At 50.1% G+C, this 27,372-nt stretch overlaps 2 protein-coding genes across 5 annotated transcripts in view; one reads left to right on the top strand and one right to left on the bottom strand.

The window, feature by feature from the left end:
- Window positions 1-16,126, top strand: part of EFHC1 (EF-hand domain containing 1) — a 28,393-nt gene extending 12,267 nt beyond the window's left edge. Inside the window, exons 2-11 of one of the 3 annotated variants that reach the window (XM_038397268.2) lie at window positions 2,456-2,677; window positions 4,120-4,407; window positions 5,596-5,745; window positions 7,117-7,309; window positions 7,691-7,911; window positions 9,849-9,989; window positions 11,243-11,456; window positions 11,887-12,034; window positions 13,349-13,562; window positions 15,504-16,126. In XM_038397268.2, the coding sequence (XP_038253196.1) occupies window positions 2,456-2,677; window positions 4,120-4,407; window positions 5,596-5,745; window positions 7,117-7,309; window positions 7,691-7,911; window positions 9,849-9,989; window positions 11,243-11,456; window positions 11,887-12,034; window positions 13,349-13,562; window positions 15,504-15,575 (1,863 nt within the window). In that variant the 3' untranslated portion in view covers window positions 15,576-16,126. The remainder of the gene's footprint in view (window positions 1-2,455; window positions 2,678-4,119; window positions 4,408-5,595; window positions 5,746-7,116; window positions 7,310-7,690; window positions 7,912-9,848; window positions 9,990-11,242; window positions 11,457-11,886; window positions 12,035-13,348; window positions 13,563-15,503) is intronic. The other 2 variants (XM_043510109.1, XM_043510111.1) reach the window with 2 other exon arrangements.
- Window positions 16,127-17,300: 1,174 nt separating this feature from the next.
- TRAM2 (translocation associated membrane protein 2) overlaps window positions 17,301-27,372 on the bottom strand; it is a 61,454-nt gene continuing 51,382 nt past the window's right edge. For both annotated transcript variants that reach the window (XM_038397576.2, XM_043510112.1), the window contains 6 exons: window positions 27,229-27,313; window positions 26,721-26,791; window positions 25,807-25,911; window positions 24,419-24,562; window positions 23,456-23,619; window positions 17,301-21,708 (listed from right to left, as the gene is read on the bottom strand). In XM_038397576.2, coding sequence (XP_038253504.1) covers window positions 21,635-21,708; window positions 23,456-23,619; window positions 24,419-24,562; window positions 25,807-25,911; window positions 26,721-26,791; window positions 27,229-27,313 — 643 coding nt within the window. In that variant the 3' untranslated portion in view covers window positions 17,301-21,634. The remainder of the gene's footprint in view (window positions 21,709-23,455; window positions 23,620-24,418; window positions 24,563-25,806; window positions 25,912-26,720; window positions 26,792-27,228; window positions 27,314-27,372) is intronic.

The following is a 27,372-nucleotide window of genomic DNA, read 5'->3' as shown; positions in this document are numbered from 1 at the left end:
AAGTGGATGCTATCCAAAAGTGGCCTGTCCCAAAGTCAAAGAATTTCAATCCTTCTTAGGCTTGGCCAGTTATTACAGACGATTTGTACCGCAATACAGCCAAATTGCCTCCCCACTGACAGACCTAACCAAAAAGAAACAGCCAAATGCCGTTCAGTGGACCAGAGAGTGTCAGAAGGCCTTTAACCAGCTTAAAGCAACACTCATGTCTGACCCTGTACTAAGGGCCCCAGACTTTGACGAACTGGTCCTAGTAACCAGAGATGCGTCCGAGCGTTGTGTGGGAGCAGTTTTAATGCAGGAAGGACTGGATCAAGAATTCTACCCTGTAGTGTTTCTCAGCAAAAAACTGTCTGAGAGGGAAAGCAACTGGTCAGTCAGTGAAAAAGAACGTTACGCCATTGTCTACGCTCTGGAAAAGCTCCGCCCATATGTTTGCGGACGGCGTTTCCACCTGCAAACCGACCATGCTGCGCTACAGTGGCTTCATATCACCACGGGAAATAACAAAAAACTTATTCGATGGAGTTTAGCTCTCCAAGATTTTGATTTCGACATCCAAGACATCTCAGGAGCTTCTAACAAAGTGGCTGATGCACTCTCCCTTGAAAGTTTCCCAGAATCAACTGGTTAAAATCTTCCTTGAGATGTGGAAAATATTGTTAGTCTTAATATACTTGATAGTATATTTAGAGGTGCATGTGTCTTATTAACTCTGTTTTTCCTAGAGCTCAGGAAGAAATCCCAGCCAGCGAGTCAACCTATCTGTGATTTGGGGGGCGTGTCATAAATATAAAGGGAAGGGTAAACACCTTTAAAATCCCTCCTGGCCAGAGGAAAAACCCTTTCACCTGTAAAGGGTTAAGAAGCTAGGATAACCTTGCTGGCACCTGACCACAATGACCAATGAGGAGACAAGATACTTTCAAAGCTGGAGGGGGGAGAAATAAAGGATCTGGATCTTTCTGGCTGATGCTTTTGCTGGGGACAGAACAGGAATGGAGTCTTAGAATTTAGTAAATAATCTAGCTAGATATGCGTTAGATTATGATTTCTTTAAATGGCTGAGAAAATAAGATGTGCTGAATGGAATAGATATTCCTGTTTTTGTGTCTTTTTGTAACTTAAGATTTTGCCTAGAGGGATTCTCTGTTTTGAATCTAATTACCCTGTAAGGTATTTACCATCCTGGTTTTACAGAGGTGATTCTTTTTACTTCTATTAAAATTCTTCTTTTAAGAAACTGATTGCTTTTTCATTGTTCTTAAGATCCAAGGGTTTGGGTCTGTGGTCACCTATGCAAATTGGTGAGGTTTTTTACCAAACCTTCCCCAGGAAGGGGGGTGCAAGGTTTTGGTGAGGATTTTGGGGGGGAAAGATGTTTCCAAACGGCTCTTTCCTAATAAAAAACCCGGTTAGACGTTTGGTGGTGGCAGCGAAAGTCCAAAGGCAAAAGGTAAAATAGTTTGTACGTTGGGGAAGTTTTAACTTAAGCTGGTAAAAGTAAGCTTAGGAGGTTTTCATGCAGGTCCCCACATCTGTATCCTAGAGTTCAGAGTAGGGAAGGAACCAGGGTCTAAAGACGTAGATAAGCATTTTTGAAAATTGTATTCGGCACCTAGGCAATTGCCTATATGCCTTTAAGGGCTGCAGGATTGGGCCCAAATACACTGCAGTTTACTCTGTGACAGGATTGCTGTCCCCTGCTTTAATAGATAAGCGTTTTGGTTTTGTCTTAGCTGTCTTTCCCACAACCACCTCTGCTTCGCCTTGGCATTTATTTACCACCAGGAAATCGTTATTTTGCGACAAGTATAATATTTACGCAACTGGCTATTAACTTCCCTTAAATAAACCAGCTTGCTTCACTGCTGCTCTGTCCTGAGCAGCACTGGTTGAGGCTGCTGTATTTGGATTTAAGCAAAAATGGGCAAGTACTTGGAATGCCATTGGTTCCTTGGGATTATATGTAGGATTAGAGTTTTAACCGATGCGCGCTTTGTTCACATGCTCAAGGCTGAACTGATTGCAAATTCGGGGCGCGGAAGGAGTTTTCTTTCCATGTATTGTAATGTGCTGGTTCCCACCTCCTTCTATAACATGGAACGAGAACGGCTCAACAGTGTGTCAGAGGCTGTATCCTGCTAAAAACAAATTGAGATTCTCCTTTAGATTGGCATGAGCTTTTGGAGCAGGAGGATCTATCGACACTGATCTCCTGATTTCCAATCCAGTGCCATCTCCCCAAAACACCTGTCCTCTCTGCAACCTCCTTTGGCTAAGTGGGACCAGGAAAGGTTAAAATAATAATTGTTGCAAGAGATTACAGTAAAATGCGCTGCCTTTTTCAGGATATTTGACACCTTGAGCTGTTTTTTGGTGAAAGAATTTTGCTTTGTGTATCAAGATCTAGCTGGTGCCAGATTGTATTTAGTGGTTGAATTGCTTTTCTTAGAAATCGTCTTTCCATCGCTCCCAGACACTGGGCTATAGGAATGGCTTTGCCTGTTCGCGGCTACCGACGATGGGGATAGGCAGGGAGCGACTCTATGTGAACCAGCTGTCCCAGGCTGAATTAGATGAACTGTCCAACAAGAGACCCACGCTGACCTACGGGCAAGCCACGCAGGCCCCACCTTCTGACTTCATTCCAGCACATGTGGCTTTCGACAAAAAGGTACAGAAAGCCTTAGTTCAGGAGCATTGCTAGCCAAACCCAGGGCTGTGAGCTGTGAACGCCAGGGTTCGGGGACACAGACAGTATAGAATGTATTTTCCAGCTGCTGTAATCCTTAGTCATAGACAACTGATGTCTGGATTGAAAGAGGTTTTCTTTGCTTGCGAAGAGGATTACAGTAAGTAAACATTATAAAGCATTCCCCACTAGCTACACAAGGACATATCCAGTAGTTTAAAAGAGAACTCAGATGAACTCTAGATGCTTCACTTTACAACCATCTCCTGGTAAGTCCCACCCTCTCATGTTCTCCTTGCAAAATTATGCTGGAACTGCAACAGAGCCGGGCACCTAAAGGTCCCATGCAAAGGGGGCATCTGTTTGTCGAGCTGTCATCTGGGAGTTTATGCCATGCTCATCACCACAGCGTCCTAATGCCTGTACTGCCCCATATAGACTTCCTGCATTAGTCGCTGTCAGCCTATCTGCTTCGGGCCAGACTGTGTCCTTAAGGAACTTGCAGCACCAGCTCTTGCACAGCTTGGGAGGGATCATGCCCCAGCAAGTTGCAATCCCTCTCTGAACTAGGAGAGTGCAAGGGGGAATGCGGAGGCTGTGCCAGCTTTTAGGGTGGCACCATCTGCTCCCCACAGCATGCCTGGGCAGCTCTGTGGGCTGGTGTGGAGAGGCAGGCAGTTCCATGGCCCTCACTACTCCACATCTCTTGCAGCCTGGGATCTCATGGAGGAAACGTTCCTTGTGCTTCGCCCAAGCACAGGAATTGTGATTGTGGCTGCACTTGTGCAGGGTGCCCAAGACAGGGCAGTTGCCTTGTGCCCTGGCCCTCCCTCGCCACCACCTCCCCACATGCAGTCTGGCTCTTGCTGTCAGCCTGCAGGGCAAATGCAACTGCAGGAGAGTGAGGCAGATTCTCAAATCGAGTAGAGCACAGGAAACCTCATCAGTAGTGGAGCCAGAGAACGAGAGAATGGCTTCCCCTATTGGGAGCTCGGCAGCCACATTGACTCTGAGGGGATGAGCACATTAAAGAAGCTTGTGTATGTCAGTAAGCTACGCCAATGGGAACTGGAGAGCTCAGCAATGTGCCAGCTGGGGCCCCTGGCTGCAAAGGGCTTGGAGATCCTTCGTGGGGGCAGGAGCTATGTTTATTCGAGCCACTTGCACTCGGTCCCTGGGTGCCTCAGACAAGGGAAAAATTTACAAAGTATTGGGCTCTAGAAAAACCACCAGCAATTAGAGCTCCCCTGAGGCTCTTGCAGTCAGTCCTTGGTCAGACTCTGGGGCCCTCGATGGCATGATAAGTACTAATCCCAGTGACCCATGTTGTCAAAGCAGATGGCAAATGTTAACAAGATCTTTGATTAATGCCATCACTAATGTGAGTTCCTTCTCTCCCTCTGGGGTCTTTCCCCACGTTACAGGTATTAAAGTTTGATGCCTATTTCCAGGAAGATGTTTCCATATCCACAGAAGAGCATTTCCGGATCCGCCAAGTGGGTATTTATTACTACTTGGAGGATGACAGCATGTCTGTCATGGAGCCCATCGTGGAGAACTCTGGTATTCCTCAGGGCAAGCTCATCAAACGCCAGCGGATTCCCAAGAATGACCGCGGGGACCATTACCACTGGAAAGACCTGAATCGGGGCATGAACATCACCATCTATGGCAAGACTTTCCGCATAGTCGACTGTGACCCATTCACACAGGTGCATCAGGGATACAGGGAACTAGCCGAATAAGAGAATCCTAGGAGTTAGCGATGGGCAAAGCTCACTAGAATCCCTGCTCTGTTCCCAACCCACTAATCCCAGCACACAAAAGTAAGATCAGAGATTCACAGCCTCTTCCATACTGGGGCCCCACCCCACATAAGATCATGGGGCAGGTGAGGTGATCACTCATGACCCCCTGACACTCATTTCTGACACTCCCACCCCGCAGGGTTGTGCCAACACATTGAGAACCCATGATGTAGACTGATCTCTTTTATAGAGCTGGTGCAAACTGGAACTGAATGACCATTGAAGTCCATGGAGCTATGCCTGTTTACCCCAGCTGTAGATCCAGTCCCTGATGTTACTCTAGAGTCGTTTGGTGGCTTATGTGAAATGAGTTGATGATGCTGTCCAGTTCCCATTTCAAAGTGTCTGCATCTCAAACCTGCAACTACATTTAGCATAAATTGGCATCCTCAGGGCCAGAACTTCTAAGCCATGCAGCCTGACCCTTCCTTCTAAGGCTTTGTGGTGATCTCTCCAACTTAGGGGTCAGTCCCCTGATGGGGAAGCTTGTGCTGCTGCTTCCCAAGCTGCATATTTTCTGGGCCAAATCTTGGTGACGTAGGCAGGCAAGCAGTCCCACTGGCTTCAGTGGTTCTCTCGGGTGAGTGCCATGGGTATAGAAACAGGACTCTGCTTTCCAGAGCTGGTGCCTTCCAGGGGCATCGCAAATTAAACCAAAAAAGAGAGACATGCCCTCTTGATTTGTAATAGAAACATAAAGGGACAAGACCTGAAGTCCTTCTTCAGTCTTTACTCCGGCAAAACTCCCAGCAGTGGAGCCAATGGGAGGTTTGCCCACGTCTAACCTGAGGCAGGACTTCAAGATCTGGCTTGCAGAGAGGTCTGAAAGGTCCATGGAAACAGAGGCAACTGACAGTTAAAAACCTTTATTAATTATGATGATATGATCACAATGATCCCTTCTGACAAAGTCAATGAGTCTATGATTATTGTGCAGCACCTAGCATATTGGGATTCGGGCCTCCTAGGTGCAACTGCAAACAGTGAGCTTACAGGCTCCTGCTGATACCCTCCCAAACCCAGCCCAGGGCTTTCCTTGCCTCCTGATCCTAAGAACCCATCGCAGCATTAATGGCCCAGACACTTCCCCAGGTATTTCTGGAGAGCCAAGGAATTGAGCTGAACCTTCCTGAGAAAATGATTTTCGACCCATACATGGAGCTCCGGAAGATGCCCATGCGCACGTACATCACACCGTCAAACTTCGACCAGCTCAAACAGTTTCTGACCTTTGACAAGCAGGTGAGTGGGGCACAGGTGCCTTTCCTTGGGGTAGGTTGTTCTCTGTGTGTGTCTGTTTTTGTTGTTGAAGAATTGCCACTTTTAGGCCTGTAATCGAGTGACCAAAGAGATTGAAGTGTTCTCCGACTGGTTTTTGAATATTATCATTCTTGACGTCTGATTTGTGTCCATTTATTCTTTTACGTAGGGACTGTCCAGTTTGGCCAATATACATGGCAGAGGGGCATTGCTGGCACATGATGGCATATATCACATTGGTAGATGTGCAGGTGAACGAACCTCTGATAGTGTGGCTGATGTGATTAGGCCCTATGATGGTGGTCCCCTGAATAGATATGTGGACACAGTTGGCAATGGGCTTTGTTGCAAGGATAGGTTCCTGGGTTAAAAAGAGAATATGAAGTTCAGCTCTTACCTTTCCCCCAGGCTTGGCTGCTTCTAGAGTTCCTCCTTCAGAACAGTTCAGCCCACACTCTAGATCCTCCTCTCTCTCTCCTTCTTGCTCCAGAAAGCCTTATGTCCAGTTAGGGTAACCAGCCACTTGCCTGAGTGCGTCAGGGGCAGTGACTGTTTGGCATCTGAAGACTCCTGATTTCACATCTGTCATGAAAGGCACATTATAACCCAGCTCTGCAGCTAGCTGCTCCCTCAGTAGTTAATGATGGTGCATTGCCAACATCCATTGCTGTGTGAATATTTTGACCTCTGGGGCAAATAAACCACAGCCCCATCCGAGAGTAGCTATGGTGTTTAGCCAGCCTGATGGTTGAGAGCAAGATGCCTGCCACCCATGTCTCCCTGTGATCTGGGGTGGAAGGAAGTTCTGTCATGACATGGTCGCAGTTAGAGCCCCGTTGGATCAGCTAGTCCACCTCATGGTACCAGTACTAGATTGTTATTCTCTAGTACTTTGTCCAGCCTAGTTATCAATGTCCCAGCGCTGCCCTTGGGGACTGATACATCTCAGTGCTAGGGCATTTTTCCCAATATTTCCTTTGATCAAATTTCTTCTGAACTACCTGAATAATTTCGGTCCCTTTGTAGTGTTTCAGATATTTGTGTTTGGGTCGTCTCTCCCCTCAGCTGCTGCCTAGCCCAGCTAGTTCTGTTTGGTTCTCTTAGTCAAAACATTTCTGCTTCTCTTCTCTGAACTGCCTCCCTCAATGACTTGCTGTCCAGAGCCCAGAAATGAGTGCAGGATTTCAAGGCCAGTCTCACCAGTGCTTAACACAGGCAGACTGGCACCCCTGTGCTCAGGGCAGGATCCTTCTGCATACACAGCCCCCAAATTGCACTGGCCTAATCCAGACAGGGCATGTTTTAGTGTCATGTTGGGTTCATGGCCCTTGCTTTGCTCTCCAACACCTGCAGGTCCTTCGCTTCTATGCCATATGGGACGACACAGAGAACATGTTTGGCGAGAAACGGCCTTTCATCATCCATTACTACCTAGCGGACGACACGGTGGAGGTTCGGGAACTCCATGAGCGCAACGATGGCAGAGACCCTTTCCCAGTGCTGATCAGACGCCAGCACTTGCCCAAAAGCTTTGTGGACAAGATGAGTAAGAGTCTGTGCTTGGGGTTTTACCTGTTTTCTGTTAGCAGGAATTGTGTGTGCGCATGAGCATAGATGGGTGGATGCATGCAGAGCGTGCATGTCTCATATTATAAATATACCGTCTATGTAATTAATCCCAGGAACCTTTCTTGAGTTTACAATTTCTTTCCAACAGAAACAATCTCTATCGGTTTTAAAACATTTAACCTTTTGCTGCCGCTTTGCCAAAGCAAGTGCGACATCTCAGGCATTTCACCACTGGCCCCCTGAAGCTGTTTATACCTTTCACATACAGACAGGCTTTTCTTATCTCTTGCTTTGTATGCAGTAATAAAGATGACATCTAGCTCACTGAGCTGCCTTTTCTACCCCTGATCTTCCCCAGAAACCTTCCCCCGCTGCGTGCTGGAGATCTCCAATCAGGAGGTATTGGAGTGGTACACTGCCAAAGATTTCGCCGTTGGCAAGCCCGTCACCCTCTTGGGGCGCAGCTTCTTCATCTACGACTGTGATGAGTTCACAAGACAGTTCTATTATGAGAAGTTTGGCATCACTGACTTCCAGCCCGTGGATGTAAAGAAGAAGCCACCAGAGGAAGTGCCACAGGTACTGGGAGAAAATTCACAGGGCGGGGTGGGGGGAAGAAACCCATCAGTCTGTACAAGGCAAAGACCCTTAGGACTCCTAAGTGCCGTTATTGTAAGCCTTTTAGAAATACTTTCTCCTAATGTTGTGGTGTTGCTCAAGAGAGTCAGATTAAGGGGACGCCAGAGGGAAAGTCTAGTGTGTGCCAGCCAGGGCAGTAGGGCTATGAGTCTTAACCTATATAGCAGTGAAGTACTGGATAGCTCTCTACTTCTAAGGTTAATTCCACTGCTGAATGACACAGCAACTGGAAGGCAAAACACATCCTCTAATGCTCTGCAACGCACCTGGTGCCTTTTCCACAGTGTTGAGTGGACTTGTGGAATTTGCTTTGAGTACTGAGATTTAAAAACCAATAAACCTCATTAGATATTGATATGAATAAGTTGCCACAGGTCCTTACTCAGAGACAAATTCTGCAGCCCTGACTGAGAGCAGGAATTATTCATGTGTCCCCATCGCTGGAGGTTTTTCGGAACAGGTTGGATAAATGCCTGTCAGGGATGGTCTAGGTTTCCTTGGTCCTGCCTTGGTGCTGGGGTTTGGACTCGAGGTCCCTTCCAGCCCTACATTTCTATGGGAGTGGAGTCCTACTAACTTCTTGACTAAAGACTCCATGAAAACTGAACAAACAGCTCAGGCTTTTGGCCAAGGAGAGTACATATGGTCAAAAAGTACAGGGGCTATCCCCCATCTTGCTTCAGGGGGTTGGGTGAGCAGCTGGGCTAAGGAGACACTTGCAGCCCTTGTACACTGTAGACTTGCACACAAGTAGGCACATTATTGCAGAAGGGGCCTATGTCTTTCTCTGGAATGTCCAGTACTGGCCAGTCCTGGGGAGAGGATACAGGAGTAGATGGACCATTGATCTATTCCACTATGGCAGTTCCACAGAGACTAGTACTTTCATTGGGATGCCATTCCAGGAGCGGGGAAAGGGTTAATGTCACAGCTCATGTAGGAAACATCTGCGTAGCTTGGTTACCTCCAAACTGCCGGGTGTTCAAGTTGAGTTGGTGAGTCAGTTTGGCCATGTTCTCTGCTCTCGGGGCGGCTGCCATATTACAGAGAAGTTGTGCTCTGAAATGTGATTATAGGTAACATTTGCCAAGATGGCTAATGCCCAGATCCTCAAAGATAGTTAGGAGACTAACTCCCATTAGGCCTAAGTGATTTAGGAGCTTAAGTCACAGGATCTGTATTGTCAACAGAATGGGTTAGGTTAGTTGGCTTCAATCAGTTACAGCTGTGAACCACGTTGAAGATTATAGGGTTGCATGGGTATCCCCAGGCCTGCAAAACTCCTGGACCTGATATTTGGAAAGGAAAGAACCCAGCTTTAGCCTCGAGCTTGAGGCTGAATTTGCAGGCTTTGGAACTAGAAATACAAACATATTTTGGCTGGAGTAAATTTGATCTGGAGTCAGAGATAATAAACCTGAAACCCTGCAATGCCCTCATTTCCCTGTCATGGCAGGGGCTTCCAGGGATTGGTGCACCTCTCTGCCTGTCCCATTGTGGACTGGTATACTTTGATCTAATGCTGGTTGTTGGCTTGGGAAGGGGGTGGCTGCGGGGGTTGAGTGGAGATTGGTCAGACTGGATGACCTGCTGGTCCCTCTGGCCTTAAACTCAGACTTGTTCTTCCAGAGCCTCTTTTCAGAGTATGTAAAACACAGGGTCAGCTGCTGTAACCGAAGTCATGGGAGGCCTGCTGATTTACATGTACAGTCCAGGGTATCATGACACAGCTTTGGGGAAAACAGTGCTGCCCGTGGGGAAGGTATTCAGAACTGCACAATTCTCACTGCAGAGAATGGTTGCCTGGAGCCACTTCCTGACTACTGTCTTTTTGTTAGTTTGTAACCACGTGTGCCTCCTGTCTCTTGTGTGTGCAGATCATTCCTCCCTACAACGGTTACGGCTTCCTCGAAGACTCCCTGCAGAACTGCTTCTCCCTACTGCCGCATCCCCCCAGGAAAAACTTTATTAAGATGCTAGAGAATGACCACAAGGTGCTGCGCTATCAGGTTGCACTGGTGAGAGCTTGGTCCATAAGTAAGCGCTAGCTGGTTACACCCTCCAAATCAGAAGGGTTGGGGGAGTGGTGTGTTCTCAGTTAACAAAAGATAGCACTGGGGGGAGCTAATACTACAAGAAAGATCTTCAGCAGCCACCAGTCCTCTGTTTGAGGATGGTCACATGTTCCAGTATGGCCTTCAAGGCAAGCAGTAATATAGTAAGGCAGAATAAAAGCAGGATCAGACAATATTACATGGTCCTGCACCACACTCCATTGAAGTCAATGGAAAGACTTAACATCAGTAGATGTTGGATCAATGCTCATATGAGCAGTGCTGCTGCTTGAACCTGACTATCATCCATCCTCGCCCCACGTCCATGCCCTGTTACATCATCTTCTTCCATTAACACCGGCCAGCACCTGTGCACATTTCCCCTCTTCCCCGGGGCTAATCCCAGCTTCAGAAGCCAGCTGTGATTCATTACATCAGGACTGTCTGGCGGTTTGCAGGCTGGGAAGCTGGTGAGGGAGCCCAGCTGAGAGCTGTGTTCTTCACACAGCAGCAGCTTTTAGGCTGCCATGTGCATGGCCTCTGCGATGTAATGGTAGTTCCTATGCTATCCTTGGGTCAGCTGATGTCTGCCCCTCCCACATTCTAAGGGGTGTGCTGTGGCTGTTCTCTCGCGTTGGCTGTATTTGTTCCCAAAGGCCATAATTTAGTGCTCAGATCAAAGCTAATTTTAAACTTAAGCACATAAACCCAGTGGAGTGCTCAGAGGGGTTTCGTCTTGTGGTTTGGAGCTGGAATCGGCCCAGACCTCACTGAGATATAGACTTTGATTCTACAGCTAATCATTCTCTGTGTGATGAATCACTTCATACAAGATACACCTTGCTCCTGGAGTGCTGAGCACATGGATATAATGAGTGAATTTGGTGGCTGTGGACCAGATTCTGCCACGGTTAGGCATGCTGAGCAATAGTTTGGGCTGGAAGTAGTCCAATGAGCCACTGATATCCCGATGTTGAATGTAGTCTGTAGTTTTATTACAGTGCAGCAGGCTGGTTATTCCTCTTGTCTTCTTCAGGCAGGGGCTCGAACCAAGTGCTGTAGGTGTTTAGACAGGTGTAAAAAAGAAAGCTCTAGGTTCAGTTCTTGGCTGCTTGGGGGTGTATAGGAGTAATTTGTGAGTATGCAAGGAAAGCAGCTAAATGTCCAAATATGTGTTTCCTGACCACACAACCCACTCCGGTCCTTCCCTTCTCTAGGAATCGCCAAACCCTGAGGAGAGAAAGCGCCGGTTCATCCTCTCCTATTTCCTCTCCACTGACATGATCAGCATCTATGAGCCGCCTGTCCGCAATTCAGGCATCATTGGAGGCAAATACTTAGGAAAGACGAAAGTCCCCAAGCCAGGCTCCACTACAGATAACCCCATTTACTACGAGCCAGCAGACCTCACCATTGGTGCCACAGTTGAAGGTAGATCTGGAACTCGATGGAGCCGTTAGAGCATCTATTCTTTAGAGCAGGCTCATTGTTTTAAATGAGTTTTCTGATGCACTACGGGGGGATCGATCTAAGTTACAGAACTTCAGCTACGTGAATAACGTAACTGAAGTCGACGTACTTAGATCTGCTTACCACGGGGTCCACACTTCGCGATGTCGACGGGAGGCGCTCTCCTGTCCACTCCTCTTGTGCTTCTCGTTCAGGTGGAGTACAGGAGTCGATGGGAGAGCGATCTGTGGAGATCTTTTCCTACACCAAGACAATAAAAAACTGCGTGAACTGCTCTGATTTGGCTCTGACGTTGCAAGTTCCTCAGGGTAGGAACCTTGTCTTCTCCTGTGTCAGTAACCTGACTCGCCCACACACGGAAGTAATACTTGATTTGCTGTTGCTTGTCCAGTATTTGGCCACAGGTTTATCATCACCGATGCTGACGAGTACGTCTTGAATTACATGGAAAGCAATGTCGAGAGTTTCCCTGCAGCAACGCTGCGGTCTCTGCGGGATCACTTTGCCCCTCGCCGAAGGGCAGCGCAGGCAGCTGAGAGGTAGGTTTCAATGGCGAGCACACGAGAGGCAGCGAGAGCTGGGCTTAATAAGTCATTCAGCTTTTAGCTGGTCAACTGGCTATTATTTATTTGCAGTGGCTGCCCTAGTGCTGTGCGTTCTAGTGCAACCTTGCATAGACCATCATTAACCAATGGTACCACGCTCTAGCCTCTTACTCTGGGCACTGCTGGCTAATGTCTGATCAGCCGATTGTTCCACTCTGGGAACCCCTCCTTGGGCACAGAGAGAAGGAATTCAGTGTATGCAAGGTACCACTAAGGCTGCTTATATAAGAACTGTGGAGCTGGGGCTACCACAGCCCACAAGCCTGAAATCTTCCTTAGAGAGCATTAGTGCCGCCCTGAGGCCTGTAGCAAAGATTTCTCTTCAGTCCTGCTTAGGAGCAGTTAAGTCGTCCTTCTTCTGTGGAGGATGGCGGTGCTCGGTAATAGTGGCTGCTCACAGTACCAGCACCAACCTCTTGTCACACTTGGGCTACGAGAAGCCTACCTGATGGTTCTCTTACCATTGCTAGTAGGTCATTTGGGCCATTCCTTGGCCTGTGAAGGACGGGACCCTACTCTATTGTCTAGTGCTTTGTCCAGACTTATTTTATACGACCTCCCTTCCCCGCTCCCTGGGGCAGGGGCTTCCATCCAATCCCTTGGGAGACCACGCCACAACACCGAGCTGTTGTGGGCTCCAGCCACTGATTTTTATGGCAGTACATAGAGGCTCCAGCTGAGAGTGGGGCACTTGGCACTGTATGACCACACAGAAGAAGGCAGTCCCTGCTCCAAAGAGCTTACACTAAATAGACAAGACAGACAAAAGGAGTGAAGAGAAACAGAGGCAAAAGGGGAAGGGACAGAGCTGGGCAGAGGCTTTTTGGCCCCTGCCTTCCACCAAGCAGGTGACCTTGTTATTCAAAGGAGTGTGTCTTTAGAAGCCTACTACAGGCAGTCCTTGACATTACGACATTGGAGTTACAATGAACGGCACTTACATTTATAAATTGTCATTGTGTTTTGACTTTATGACATCTGTTTTGACTTTAAAATGCTTGATCCAGCATCATTCCTATGGGAAATTCAAATTACGATGTTTTTGACTTAAGATGCGATATTCAGGAACCAGTTGTATCGTAAGTCTGAGGACTGCCTATATATATTCAGGAACAACAACTGGCCAAGCCAGGAACATGACTGGCCCCCACAGATTTTAGTTGATGGACACATGAGAGAAGGACTTAGCTCAGCTGTGTCAAGCATGACTTCTGCACGCAGTCATTTCCTCCTTTCCTTCCTCCACAGCCAGTTAGCCGCGGGGACAGGCAGGCAGGAACTGGAGGAGCTAGTGAAGCAGGTTCAAGAGCAGCTGAAGAACCGTAACTACTTAAGCAACAGCAGCATGCGGGAGGCGTTCCTTCACCACGACAAGGACGGCTCCGGATTCCTCGACAACGCAGAATTCTTTGCCCTCTGCAACCAATTCAATCTGCCGGTCAGCGATGCCCTAGTTAACAAGGTCAGGAGGCAGCATGGTTAGCATGTGCAGAGTTTGGCTTTTAGCTGAAATGTTGACCTGGGAGCCATGTAATATTGCAAACAGCACTGTCCTCTCTCGCTTGCCTTGGCTCTTCCAAAGGAGCTGCCCCGTCCATTTACAGAAGGCAGCCAAGCCCAATTGCTGGCAGTGCCCCATCCCCGGGCAATGCCATGAACTAGACTGTGCTATCCCCCCCTCCTCCTGGAGCATTCCTGCTCAGGGCCCCAGTGGCAGAGGAGAGCCACACATAAAGTCTGGCAGTGGGACTAGCAAGAGGTGGGAGGAATTCCTTCAAACCCTGAGGTAAAAACCACTTCACCTTTGTGTGGGTTAAACAGAAGCCAGGGGACGCAGGTGGGAATCCAATTCCATGTAGGCCCCAAGATAGCACTAGTAGCCAAGTAACTAGCCTTCCTCCACGGGTATGTCGTCGGGGCACCACAGTCATGCTTCCTGCAGGGCAGCTTCTGATCACCAATTGCCTTTGTGTACCACATCCCAGCTGAATTGCCGAGAAGGTACAGTAAGCCCAAGCCTGCATGGAGTCTCCACCATTTCCACCTCAGGCTTTTGCTAAGGCTGGATAACCTTATGGGCTTAGCTAATAGGGATCAATGGCAATAAAGCTACGGGGCCATGAGCAGAAGCCAGCAGAGATCACAGGCTGCCTTGCAGGAAACAGGAGCGAGAACCACATGTGTGAGAGAAGAAACCGAACATAGTTGAACACGAATGGTAACTTGGGTTTCCTCAGTATAAACTGTTAGAGAAGTTTTCTGCACTTACAACTCTTACCTGAAGAAATGTATATGTCTATGTATATGTATTTTCTTAATAAAATTAGCGAAAATTAGACTGGATGGTAGCCAAGGGATCAACCCAATTTAAAACAATGCATTCGAGCAAGACTTGTTTCTTTGGTATTGTAGTAAAGGCAACAAGGTTATTTCATCACCAGGGCTCTGCTGTATTCTGCTGGAGACTCTTCCTGCCATACCTCATATAATGGGAGAAAGGAGGGATTGTTATCCCCATTTTAACACATGGGGGAACTGAGATTCAGAGCAGATTAAATAACGTGCCCCAGGTACCCCGGCCAAGGCCAGGAATTAAACCCAGCTTTGAGTCCCAAGCCAGGGCCTTAGCCCCAGGACCCCCCCTCCAGTCTAGCTGTGTAATACATAAAGTGCCTAGAGCCCTAGTCTAGATACCAGAGCCACAAGCTAAAAATAGGCATCAAGCAGCAGCAGCTAGTTCTTGCCTCCAAAACAGAAATAATTAACCAAATATGTATCTATCACACAAGTGACCATGCGAACGAGGCGACGAAGGGTGAGTAAATCTTTCAAAAGAGTTAAATAAATTTGCTAGTCTCTAAGGTGCCACAAGTACTCCTTTTCTTTTTATGATAATCCCAAGGTGTTAAAGAGAAGACACCATTTAAAAACTCTACTCCCTCCCCCACCCGTGAAAGCCCCCAGGGACAGTAATGTAGCCGACCCCAGTTCCCTCTGCTGCCTTTAGGCAGTGGCTGGGAGCTGCTGCCACAGGGAAACAGTTCCTTAGGAGTGGTCAGTGGGACCTGCTCTGTCTGGATAACAGAGCAAGGGGCTCCCATGTGGGTCCCTCTCAGTTCCTGTGGATCCCCTGAAGTCTGTAGGCAAAGGGCGGGGAACATTTGGCTTCTTCCTGCTAGAATGAGGAGGACGCTGGGTTGAAACTTCATGGGGCAGGTTACTCCTGATTGAATGGGGCTATTTATTATAAGAGAAAGTTTTCCTCTGCTGTAGGTGGGTTGCTCCCCTATAGGGAAGAACAGGGCCCTTTGCCTTGCCCCACAGGAGCTGCTCACTGGAGTTATCCTTTAGGGAAATGTGACTGTACTTCTCTGCTCTCCTCATGCTGCTGTTTCTTTTCCAGCTGATCAGCCTGTGTTCGCATGGGGAGAACAAGATCAATTACCATGACTTTATCAGAGCTTTCTCCTGCTGAGCTGCCCCCAGAAGGAGAGACAAACCAGCCAAGATTGTCCCAGTTCAAATGACACATATTCAAATGTTGTACCTTTAGACTCCCCCCCCCGTCGCTTCATTTAGCGCTGCTCATCCCTTCGGCACCAGGTCACCTCATCTCTGCCCCACTTTCCTTCCTGCCTCACTGAGCTCAATGCGGGGCCTGCAAGCAGAGCCTGTAGAAAAAGCTTCATTTGTATTAAAGAAATGACTCCACATCATTCGAGGTTGTCTCTTCCTGGGCTCTGAGGCGGGACAGGGTGGACTGGATGGACTGAGAGCTCCAGGCCTTTCATACAGACCGCCCGAGGACGACTAACTAAGCAAAAAACAACTGTGTACCATTTTAATTTATTATTTTGCTGCAGAAGGGCCTAAAGGCCCCAGCCATGGAGCAGGACCCCCATTGTGCGAGGTGCTATGGTATCCAAATCCTGGCAACCATGTCTGCTGCAAAATGGCAGATACATATGTCTGTTGTATATACACATACCAAGTGGCCTGAATAGTTGAGGATTAAAGCAAAAGATCAAACGAACAGCATTTTGCTTGCTTAAAACCGAATTTAGTGCTGCACTCTTGTGCGGTTTGTGACAGCAATTGCTGTAGAGGCAGGACCCTGGCAACAGCCTGATACCTGTCTTGCAATCACAAGGGCCTTGCTGTGCTCGATTCTGCAGGAGACTCTTCCCACCATACCCGAAATAATGGGAGAAAGGAGGGATTGTTATCCCCATTTTAACTCATGGGGGAACAGATTTAGAGCTGATTAAATAACGTGCCCCACATCACAGAGAATGGATTTAGATACATATCCCCCCCCATGAGGAAGTGTTGGCTATTGCTTGAACAGTTCTGCAGTTCTCTACAGTGAAGAGAGACACATGGTCAGGGTGAGTCTATAGCACTCTCACCCTGTTTAAAAAGTCTGGTTGCTCGTCCTTACATGAAGAAAGCTGCCACAGACCCACCCACCCCCATTGTGCTCTAGGTCAGCCAGCCACCTGGGCCAGTGGGATGCCCAGGTGCACCTGAGGAGCAACTAGGACAGAGATTGTGCAGGTCTTCACCATTAGGCACCCTTTCTGAGCAAAATGCTTATTTTATCCATCCCTTTTTGGGGTGTGTGTGTGGGGGTGCTGGTTCCCGTTTCCTCACAGATACTCGAGAATCTCAACACACAGCCACACACCAGCTCCCACCCGTTAGGTTAGGCTCTTGCCTTCTGGGGCTATCCGTGCCGTTCCTTATTCCAAGCATCGATAAGGCCACTACGCTGCTGCTCCTCAGCTTCAAGAACCTGCTTCCAGCCCTCCTCACCAGTAGGTCCAGAGCAGCAGCCCGATCCCCAGCCTGTCGTAATCACTGAGTCTTTCCATGGACGTCAGTGGCCTTTAGCACAGACCATTGTATCGAGCCATAGAATCGCCCTTCAGAATCCACTTGTGTTCTCAGCACATTGGGCAGGAATCACTTCCCCTATACGCTGCCTGCACCCAAACCACAGAACAGGTCCAAGCCATGGAAAGAGCCAGCCGCCTGCAGATGTGTTGTCTATGACAAAGATGGATCAAACCCTAAATGGAGCAGATTGCAGCTCTCTCTGCCATACCTGGTGGGTCTGTCCCGTCATGCTTTGGGAACACTAGAATAGCAAGGCAGAGCGATGAGGTATTCACGAATTGAGGAAACACACAAACCAGTGTTAAGCACCACTTGATTCTATGCCTTTTATTATTTCAGAAAATATCTTTGTTGAGAGTTTGTTCACAAAAGCCATTTAATGAAAAAAATTCCGTACAAAATTGGTTATTTTTTAAATGACAGGGGAAGAATAAAAACATATGGTGGTAATGGGGAGTTGAAACGGTTATCCAAAAAATCAACCCCAACAAACCAAACCAAATTAAAATACACAACAAAGGAAGAGAACGTTTGCACTAAAGCATAAATATGGAAGAAGAGAATTTTCCTTGAGTTTCTTTGTTGAAGTTTGGTCCAGAGAATTAAACAGGTTAAAAAGACAGATACGAGCACCCACCCAAACTTTGCGTCTTGTGTCCATCCCTCCCTCTGGCAAGAAGTACACATGACATAGGGAGATGAGTGACCCCGTTTATAGTGTCAATATAAAGACTGCCAACTGAACCCATCTGTTAAGCACTCAAAGGTCACAAAAAGGAGCTGCTATAGCTGCACAATCAGACAGCTGTAGACGCCATTTACTGTAGACAGAAGTCAGCTTCCATCGACTAGACTCCATAGATGTAGTTGTAACTCCAATCCACTGGAATGAAGACCACCCCTCTACAGATTTCATGACTAGTTCTGAAGACCGACCATCCTCCACTTAATATAAAAACCAGGGAGAAACCCATCCCTTATTTGCTACACCTGTGCATGATAGGTAGGAAAAAGTCATCCTACAAAAATACAAACTTTAATGCCCTGTTGAGCAAGGAAGATTCATTCAACAAACTTTTTTAAAAAGATATTGATCTGCAAAATGCTACATTCTCCCCAACATCCACCCCTCTAAGATCCATCTAGGACAAGGAGAGAGGGAGAAGAACTGCTGGTTCTTAAGAGACTTTGCTACAGCCCAGGTTAGGAGGCATTCTGTGCTCCATGCAATTATCACAATTTGACCTTATCTCAGGGGCCCTCCCCTCCCAGGGTTTGGTGACGGATGCAGGCACTACTGGAGTGACCACAATCCAGGCGGGTTATTGCACAACTCACGAGGGAGTGGAGTAGCGGTGCTATAACACTGAATCTGGAACCCAGGGCCCAATTCTGCATGATCCCGAGTGCCCTCAGCCTTCTAGCAGATGGGGGCACTCAAACTGTTGTAGAAGATGTGCAGCACGTTGTGGGATGGGGCCCAAGAAGGGGACCCATTCAAGAAGTGGGTCTCCCCTTCCCCATGCTCTCTGCACCTTTGCATGTGGATTGGTCAATGAAAGAGTTAACTCTAGAGACTGGAAAAGAAAATAATCCATCTCTATGAGGAGATGGTTCTCCAGGATAGAGAGGAAGTTTTGGTTTGCTACGAAATGCAAGGAGAGCTGCACCAGTGACTGCAGAGCCAGGGACAGTACATGCACTGGAGCAGAGAGGAGCAAGAGCGGCTGCATTGGGAGGGATGGGATGGGAGCTCCTCCAGCCACAAATGACCCCAGCAGTGCCTGCGAAATGGCAGCCCGTGGGCGTCACTGCAGGGGCTGACCGATCTAGGCAGAAAAAGGGGAGGGGATTTTAGCCATGGAGGAAGGAACCATCCTACAAACCGAAAAGGCACAGAAAGTGAGGGGCAACTTCCCGCGGGAACGGTCCCTTTCCCCAGTGACTCTAAATATGGAACAAGCATCATAGAGATACAGAGCCTGAGGGCATGGAGCTATTGAGGCAGCACATAGGCAAGAGCGTACAGACTATACTGCAATGTAAGGCACTTGGTATATAGAGAACAATGAGCTACTTTATGGCCTTGCAGGCTTGTGCCAGAGGAAAGGCTGCCTGGAGCAGGGCGGGGTGGGGGGAAATCATTCAGCAGCCTGGTTTATTTGGATCTAATGACAAGCCACCTTTTAACCGGGAGTCTCAGCTGCTCGTCTGCAGTTAAATCGCTGATGGCAGAAGAGCAAGGCCAGCTCTGGCTCTAGAGAGATTTGGGGAGCAGTCACTCCCTGCAGGGCTCAGTGATCCCCCTCCTGGCTGGGAGCAGACAGGAAAGGGAGCAAAGGGTGAACTGTGCTAGGCCCAGGGGCCAAGAGCTTGTGTCCCAGCTCTCGCTCTCTCGCTGGCGTAACATTCCTTTCCCACCTGGTCCCGCTGCTCCTTCACCCAAGTGCTGGCTTTGCTATGCATCTGTCCAGCCAGGGCTAAGGAGGGACAGTCACAAGGTGTTCCCTGGTGCTCTGCTCCAACATATTGGGGGAGCGGGAGGAAGATCCCTGGGAGATGCTAACTAGTGGCCCTCCTTTGACATTCAAAGCTCCTGGGGGGATGGGGGGGAAGGAATGGAATCTGACCAGCTGCATTCAGGCTCCCAGGTATTCTCTCCCCAGCACAGGCAGGGGCTTCCAGTGCGGGAGACAGAACAGGTGTGGAGGACTCAACATCTGTGAAAGCAGCACGGCCAGCCAGTTCCTCTCACCACCCCAAAAAACAAAAGGCCGGAGAGCATGAATTACAATCGTCTCCAGTAAGGAAGGCCACAGGGAGGAGCATGAAACAAGCCAGGAACATCTGGTTTGGTTTATTCTGGCCCATGTCACTCACCCCAGCTAGGAAGGAAGAACCCCGATCCCGCTCTGCATGAGAAATGATTCCATGACACTTCACCCCTGCTACTCCCTGCCTGCCTCTCCCGCTGCCCCTTTGGGAGCAGCGACACCCTCTCCACGCTCAGTGCTACCCCTCCAGGCAGCCGCAGCAAGTGCTGCTGAGCCAGCTTTGCCAAGAGGGAAGCTCCCACCCCAGCGAAGCGCCAAGTCACCTCAATGCACTGCAACATGCCCACTGCAAAGTCTGGCTTACGGGGACCTTCCACAGAGAGAAATACTCTCTGCTGCATGGCAGCCTGAGCAGTCTTGACCAGCACATGGCACTAGAAGAGCCCTGCAAGTGGGACAGCTCCATCCACCAGGAAGAGGGCAGGGGATGCTGTTCCCAGGTATGGACAGAATCAATGGGTGCTTGAATAATTCCTCCACATCTCCTCCCAACATATGCAGCCAATGAGGGGTCGAGGGAGCATGGTCATATTGAAGAGGTGGCTTCAGAGGTAGATTTGAGACAATTCCATCCACCAGCCGGGGAGGAGGGTGGCATGGATCAGGCGAGAGCTGTCCGTGGGAGTGCCTCTCTGCTATTCCCACCCAGCCCAGGAAGGGATGCATGGGCTGGATCCCAGATTAACCAAACCCCTCAGGGGATGCAAGGCCTGTGAAGAGGAGAGACAGAAGCTGGCAGCTGGAGCGGAGAGGCCGGAGCTGGTCTGGGATGGCAAGGGCAGTGGTGAGACATGAGGTGAAAGGCCCTGTTACAGATAAACTGAGTGGCAGGGAGTCTGATCTCTGGCATGCAGCGAGTGCTATGTGACCATAACGCCACAGGATTAAGCCAGCACTTGGGTGAGGTCAGGAGCAGTGAGGTGTGGGACCAGGGCTGGTGGAGGCCTCAAGGCTTGCACATCCTCAACTGAGTTTGGCCTGAGCGACTCCCTGGGTGACATCATCCCAAGTAAGGCACTAGGAATTGCAGGGCAGAGGCAGAGCCGAGTCACCACACCCAGGGGAGGGAGAGAGGTGGGCAGAGCCGACCTAAGAGCTCATGTCCTGCCGCAACCTGCTAGAGATCCCACATGCTGGAGCTCCAGCACGATGCAAAGCACGTCCGAGGTCACCTCCCTGTGCCCTAATGCAACAGGCCCAATCCAGACCTGACCCACCTCTGCAATCCCACTGGGCGTGCTGGATGCAAGGGGGCCCTGCAGTTCACCCAAGAACTCCAGCAGTGGCACCACCCTGATGCCAAGAGGTGCTCTGCACACAGGGCATGGCTTCCCCAGCTCCCCAAACCTCTACCCGCATGGTCACAGGGCACCTTAAAGCAGCCACCTACCCCTCCAAGCCCAGGATGTAGGGGAATGCCAAAAGGGCAGGGGAAGAACCTGCTTTAGAAAAGGGATCCTTTGCTTGGAACCATCCCATGGCGCATTTGTAACAAAGACACAACAGGAAGAAAACACACTCAAGAAAGGGGGGGGAGGGGAGGAGGGGAGAAAATTGCACGCTGATTGACGATAGAACTGAGAGGAAGGAGAGGACGGGAGGTTCGGGTCTGGCTCCTGCAGGCCATGTGACGGAGCAAGGTTTTTTGGTTTTATTGCAAATGGTTTGGGGGGGGGGGGGGGGGAGAGACCTTGGGAAGATTGAGAGGTTTCCAAGCCATTCAGCACCTGGGAGGCCGAGGGAGGGGCTGGTGCTTAGTCCTGGTCTCTCACCCTCCTCCCCAGCAGATGAGCCTTCAGCTCTATGGAGACTTGAGCTTCTTGGTGCGCGGGGAGGTTCCGTTCTCGGCTTTCACCACTCCGTTTTCATGGTAACCTGGGGGCAGGGGAGCGCAGCGAATTAGGGACGCTCGACTGGGGCCTCGTTGGCTTAGAGTGGGTGAGTGCTTAGCGCCAGCTCAGCGCAAGGGGTAAGAACTGTCATCTCAGCTTCCTCCACTTGGGCTCATGCAGGATAGCAGAGGCACGTCAGCACCCTGCAGCCCTTCCCCCTTGTGTCCTGGTCCCACCAGATCCACGGGCTCGGGTTGCTTCATGGAACACTGTCGCTCCCGCGCAAAGCCCCAGCACCGCCTTTGGGGCGGTACGCTGCTGGAGCGGGACAGAGTAGGGTGCCAGGTATCCGGTTTTTAACTGGAACGCCCGGTCGAAAAGGGACCCTGGTGGCTGCTGAGCGGGCGGTTAAAAGTCCGGTGGGCAGCACAGCGGGACTAAGACAGGCTCTTAGACACAAGAACAAATGGATATAAACCGGCCATCAGGAAGTTTAGACTTCAAATTAGATGAAGGTTTCTAACCATCAGAGGAGTGAAGTTCTGGAACAGCCTCCCAAGGGGAGCAGTGGGGGCAAAAGACATATCTGACTTCAAGACTAAGCTTGATAAGTTTATGGAGGGGATGGTATGATGGGATAGTCTAATTTTGGCAATTAATTGATCTTTGACTATTAGTGATAAATATGCCCCATGGCCTGTGATGGGGTGGGATCTGAGTTACTACAGAGAATTCTTTCCTGGGTGTCTGGCTGGAGAGTCTTGGCCACATGCTCAGGGTTTAGCTGATCACTATATTTGGGGTCGGGAAAGAATTTTCCTTCAGGGCAGATTGGCAGAGGCCCTGGGGGTTTTTCACCTTCCTCTGCAGCGTGGGACACGGGTCACTTACTGAAGGATTCTCTGCACCTTGAAGTCTTTAAACCATGATTTGAGAACTTTATTAGCTCAGACATAGGTTAGGGATTTGTTACAGGAGTGGGTGAATGAGATTCTGCGGCCTGCGTCGTGCAGGAGGTCAGACTAGATGATCATAATGGTCCCTTCTGACCTTAAAGTCTACGATTCCGTGCCTGTCCCACACAGCTCCCGGAAGTGGCGGCCAGGTCCCAGCAGCCCCTAGGCTCAAGGGCAGCCACGGGGGCTCAGCGCGCTACCCCCTCCCCAAGCACCAGCTCCGCAGCTCCCATTGGCTGGGAACCATGGCCAATGGGAGCTGCGGGGGCGGGACCTGCAGGTGAGGGCAGCGCACTGAGCCCCCATGGCCAACCCTGCCCTGTGCCTAGGAGCTGGAGGGACATGCCGGCCGCTTCCCGGAAGCGACCTGAGGTAAGCGCAGCTCAGAGCCTGCAAGCCAAACCCTCTCCTGAGCCCCAACCTCTGCCCCAGCCCTAAGCCCCTTCCCGCACTTCGAACCCCTCATTTCTGGCCCCACCCCAGTGTCCACAGCCCCAGCCAGAGCCCTCACCTCCACCACAGCCCAACCCACTGCCTCAGCCCAGTGAAAATGAGCGAGTGAGGGAGGCTGAGGGAGAGCAAGTGATGGAGGAAGGGGGGGGATGGCGTAAATGGGGGGGGGGGACTTTGGAGACGGGGCGGGGCAAGGGTGTTCGGTTTTCTGCTAAGAGAGAGTTGGCAACCCTAGGACAGAGCTGGGGCCCTGATGGCTCCTGGCCATTACTGATCCCTTTGCAGCAGAGGAAGGGACCCGACAGCATCCTGGGCCCTTACATCTTGCCCCCAGCTCAGCCACACGCAGCCCTGCTCTCAGCACCCCGCCTTGGCACTTACCCGACTCCCTCTTGACGGGCTTGGACAGCTGTTTGGTGAGGGCAGCAGCTCTCTGCCTGGCGCTCTGCTCGTTCCAGTACTCCCGCCAGCGCCGCAGCTGGAAGCGTATGAAATGCCACATCATCCATGCCTGGGAGAGGCACACCAGGGACAGCACGCCCATCCTGGGGGGTGGGAGGGGGCAGAGAAGAGGCAGGCTGAGAATGGAGCAGAGAGGCTGAAGCCAGGGGCCCTGGAGCCACTTCCAAACCTAACCAAGCCAGCTAGTAAATGGCCCTTCACACCCAAAGATCACAGCGATTTCGATGTTACAGAGACTGGTGCTCGCCAAAGCCCACAGACCAGTTCTGTGAGGACACCCGAGGGGAGGGAATAGTTATTCCCGGTACCAGCCCTGCCCTGAGTCCCGCTGCCAGTTTTTGCTTAGGTACAATTCCTTAGGTACAACAGGAGGGAAGACAGGGCCAGACAGAAGTATGATTTATGTTGACCAGGTCCCTTAAATTGCAGTTATGGCTAGAAAAGGGATTGTACGTAAGTGCCACCTCCTTATATGACAGATCTGCTTGTAGGCTCTCTTCATATCTGGTATCTTGTATCTTGCTCTTTACTGAGCAAACAAGAATTTTTCTTTTCTTCACACTACAGTTCACAGACAATTTTGTTGAGCCTCAAGACAGCCTAGCACCCAGTTGCGCACCTAACATTACACTGCATCTACAGAGCCCTCGGTACAGGAGAAGTTCCAAGCAGAAGACAGTTGGATTTTCAGACCCCTCTGACTTTGCAGGTCCGGCCCTTGGGAGCCGAGCGGGAGTGGATGGGTAGAGAACCTGAACACGGGCATCACTACTGCTTTCATCAGTCCCCTTCCTGACTACGTGAGCATGCGTTAAGCAATCCGGCAGAGCATTTCAGCCTACGGGCAGGAAGCCGATGGAGCAGCACGTGGCCATGTCTTACCTGGAAAGCAGAGTGTTGAAGTTTCCTTTCTCTGGGTCGAATGCCTGGTTCTCCACCCGAGCCAGCCCAAAGCCAACAACCAGCACGGAAAGGGTGAGGGTGAAGAGCCGGGTGACCACGAACACCACTGCCCAGGCATTAAACCTGTGTGAATTCCAACAGGAGCGTCACTGGGATGAGCCTCCATCCGCAGTGGGGGCGCACAGGCAGTCTACCCGGAAGGGCAGCAGGAGTCACAAGACGCAGACATTCAGGCCAGGAAACTGCCTCAAGATGCCCAGGAGCAGCATGTTGTTCATGGGGACCCACTTTTAACAGGGTTGAATTTTGGTGGAAGAGGGGTTATTTCAGTCTAGGAGTGCTATGCAACTGTCACAGCTGGCCCCCTTCCTGCAGCCTCAGCACGGGTGCCATTGCCTGAACAGGCCACGCGTGAGATGGCCCTGCCAAGTCATGTGGGAGGCAGGTTGGCTGGTGCCTGTGCTGAACAGGATTTAAGTCTCCAGGGCTGTCAACCTTCCACTCCAGAGCACACCACTTTGTGCATGCGTGGAGGGTCTCCTGGCACATTTGCACACAGTTGGCACTAGTGAATTTCAGGCCCAGGGGGATTTCGGGTCCGATTCTCTGATGCCCTTTGCTGTGTGTGGTCAAGCACCCCACTGCAACAGAAGCATAAAACGTCACCGCCATTCCAGTATCTTTTTATATTAATTATTCTTTGTGTTAGGAAAGCAGCCTGCTGTGCTAACTGAGATCAGGGCTCCACTGCGCTAGGCCCTGTACATACACCTAGTGAGAGACAGTCTAGACGAGTTTAAATAGACAAGACAAAGGGTGGGAGGGTAAACAGAGGCACAGGGAGAAGATGGGACTGGTCCAATCTCTCACTGAAGGCCAGCAGCAGAGCTAGGACTAGAACCCAGGTCTCCTGAGTCCCAGGCCAGTGCTCTATCCACTAGACCACACAGCCTCCCCAACTTTGCACCGCCATACATGACTACACAAGGTCCCAGGCCCTTCACAGGCTGCACTGATCATGTGTTCTTATACTTACTGAGTCAAGCCTGCGAGTTAATCCGGCCTTGAGTGCCCCCTTCGTACCTGTGCTGTGGAGATCTTCCTGCCCACTGCCAACAGGCTAGTCAGAAACTGCAGCACCTATGACCCCTCCTCCCACCCTCAAAATGAGAGACCCCTTGCAGATCCATTCTGGAGAAGGAAGACAGATTTTTCTGCTCCCCCAGTCTCCTTCCCCCGACCCCCAAGACGAGAGACCCCTTGCAGATCTGTTCTGGAGAAGGAAGACAGACTTCCCCCTAGACTCCATTTCATGAAAGTTCTGGCCAGCAAGGGGCGAATCGCTCCTCTCAGCTCGGTGTACTTACAGCTTCTCGTTGTTCTCATCTGTGAAGTAGAAGAGACGGGCCATGTGGAAGAGGAATTCAGCGAAGTACTGCAGCAGCAAGAGGACAAGCCCCAGGCGGGTTAGGCTAGAGAGAGAAGACACAGGCATTGCCATATTGGAACAGACCTGAGCTCCAGTCAGCCACCTACCTTATTACTCCTACTTCGTGTTTGTTTTGCGCACTATGTGCTTCAAATCAAAATCAGAACCCTGTTGTGCTGGGCCTTGGACATACACATGCCTGCCCCAAACAGGTTACAATCAAAACAGACTTCACACGGTTTAAGGGGAAACCAAGGCACAGAGCCCACTATCATTGAGCAGAGCCGGGAACAGAAGCCAAAGTCTCTTATATTTTAGTCCAGCGCACTAGTCACTGGACCCTGCTGCCTCTCACATAGGCTGTGTGCTTCACCGGATGGTGTATGAAAACCTTTAGAACGTATTTGTTTAACTGCAATACCAACCCCAGGAGAAAATTTTCCTGACACCAAAAAGGGGATCACACCTTCCAGCCTGAGACTGAGAAGCACTTGCAGAGGTTTGCGTTGTACGATGCTCTGAAAGTATTAGGTGCCGGCACGTCATCCATCCTAGCTGATGTGACTAGACAATATCTTCTTTCCTAAAAGTAGCTATTCTCCTATTTGGAAACTGTTGGCTTCAGTAACATACTGTAGCTGGGAGTTCCACAGGCTAATAATTTGTTGCATTTATTGTTGGTTCTTAAATCACACCCCCTTTACTCAAGTCTCAATGCGTTGGCCAAGATTTTCACAGGGACTAGCGATTTTGGCTGCCCACCCCTGAGCAAGTACTAAGCCCACCCTCCGGAAACCAGGGTTTTCCCATCATTCTTCGCAGGCCCCATAAAGCGAACTCCACCGTACTCACTTTAAGAGGTATGCTCCAGCTATATGCATCAGGTACAGGCTGATGTACCGCAGGTGACGAGGAATCTCCTCCTGGCAAAGGAACAACAATTTAACATTAAGATCAACCTTCCTCACTTGGAAATCTGAATGAGCGTACACAATGGAGCAGCGAAGCATGGAGGTAAGTCTAGGGCTCTCCCTGCTCCGCCAAGATTTGTGGAGCGCTCCCGGTGGTACATGCAACGTCATCCTGTGGCCGTGAAGATTCCACCTAACTGGCCAAGTGTAAAGGCAACGTGGTGGCGAGGGCACCTATGCGAGCTGAGAGAAAGCAGCTTCCAAGCTCGCTCTCAGTGTAAGGGGAACATGCAGGAGCCGTGCCTTCCCCAGCCTTGCACTTCTCCCCAAGTTCCATGTACGCAGTCTGGCATTTTGCTTCTTAAAGCTACTGCAAATCCGCTGGCCGGTGGTTCCACCAGATGAGGCAGGCTTTGCAAAGCCTGCAGCGTGGCCTGTCCAGCACTCACCTTGCGCACCTTCTGGAAGTATAGCTCAGGCAGGGCATGCAGCCAGTAGGCCAGCTGGCAAAGGTAGAAAAACTTCACCTGGAACCTGAAATGCAAGGACAGGACAGGTGAAAGCCTGGCGGGCAAACCCAGCTCCAGACTGGA

The sequence above is a fragment of the Dermochelys coriacea genome, chromosome 3, assembly GCF_009764565.3.
Source record: "Dermochelys coriacea isolate rDerCor1 chromosome 3, rDerCor1.pri.v4, whole genome shotgun sequence".
NCBI classification, from domain to species: Eukaryota; Metazoa; Chordata; order Testudines; family Dermochelyidae; genus Dermochelys; species Dermochelys coriacea.
The sequence above is the reverse complement of the archived record's forward strand: the minus strand, read 5'-3'. Positions and strand labels throughout refer to the sequence as shown.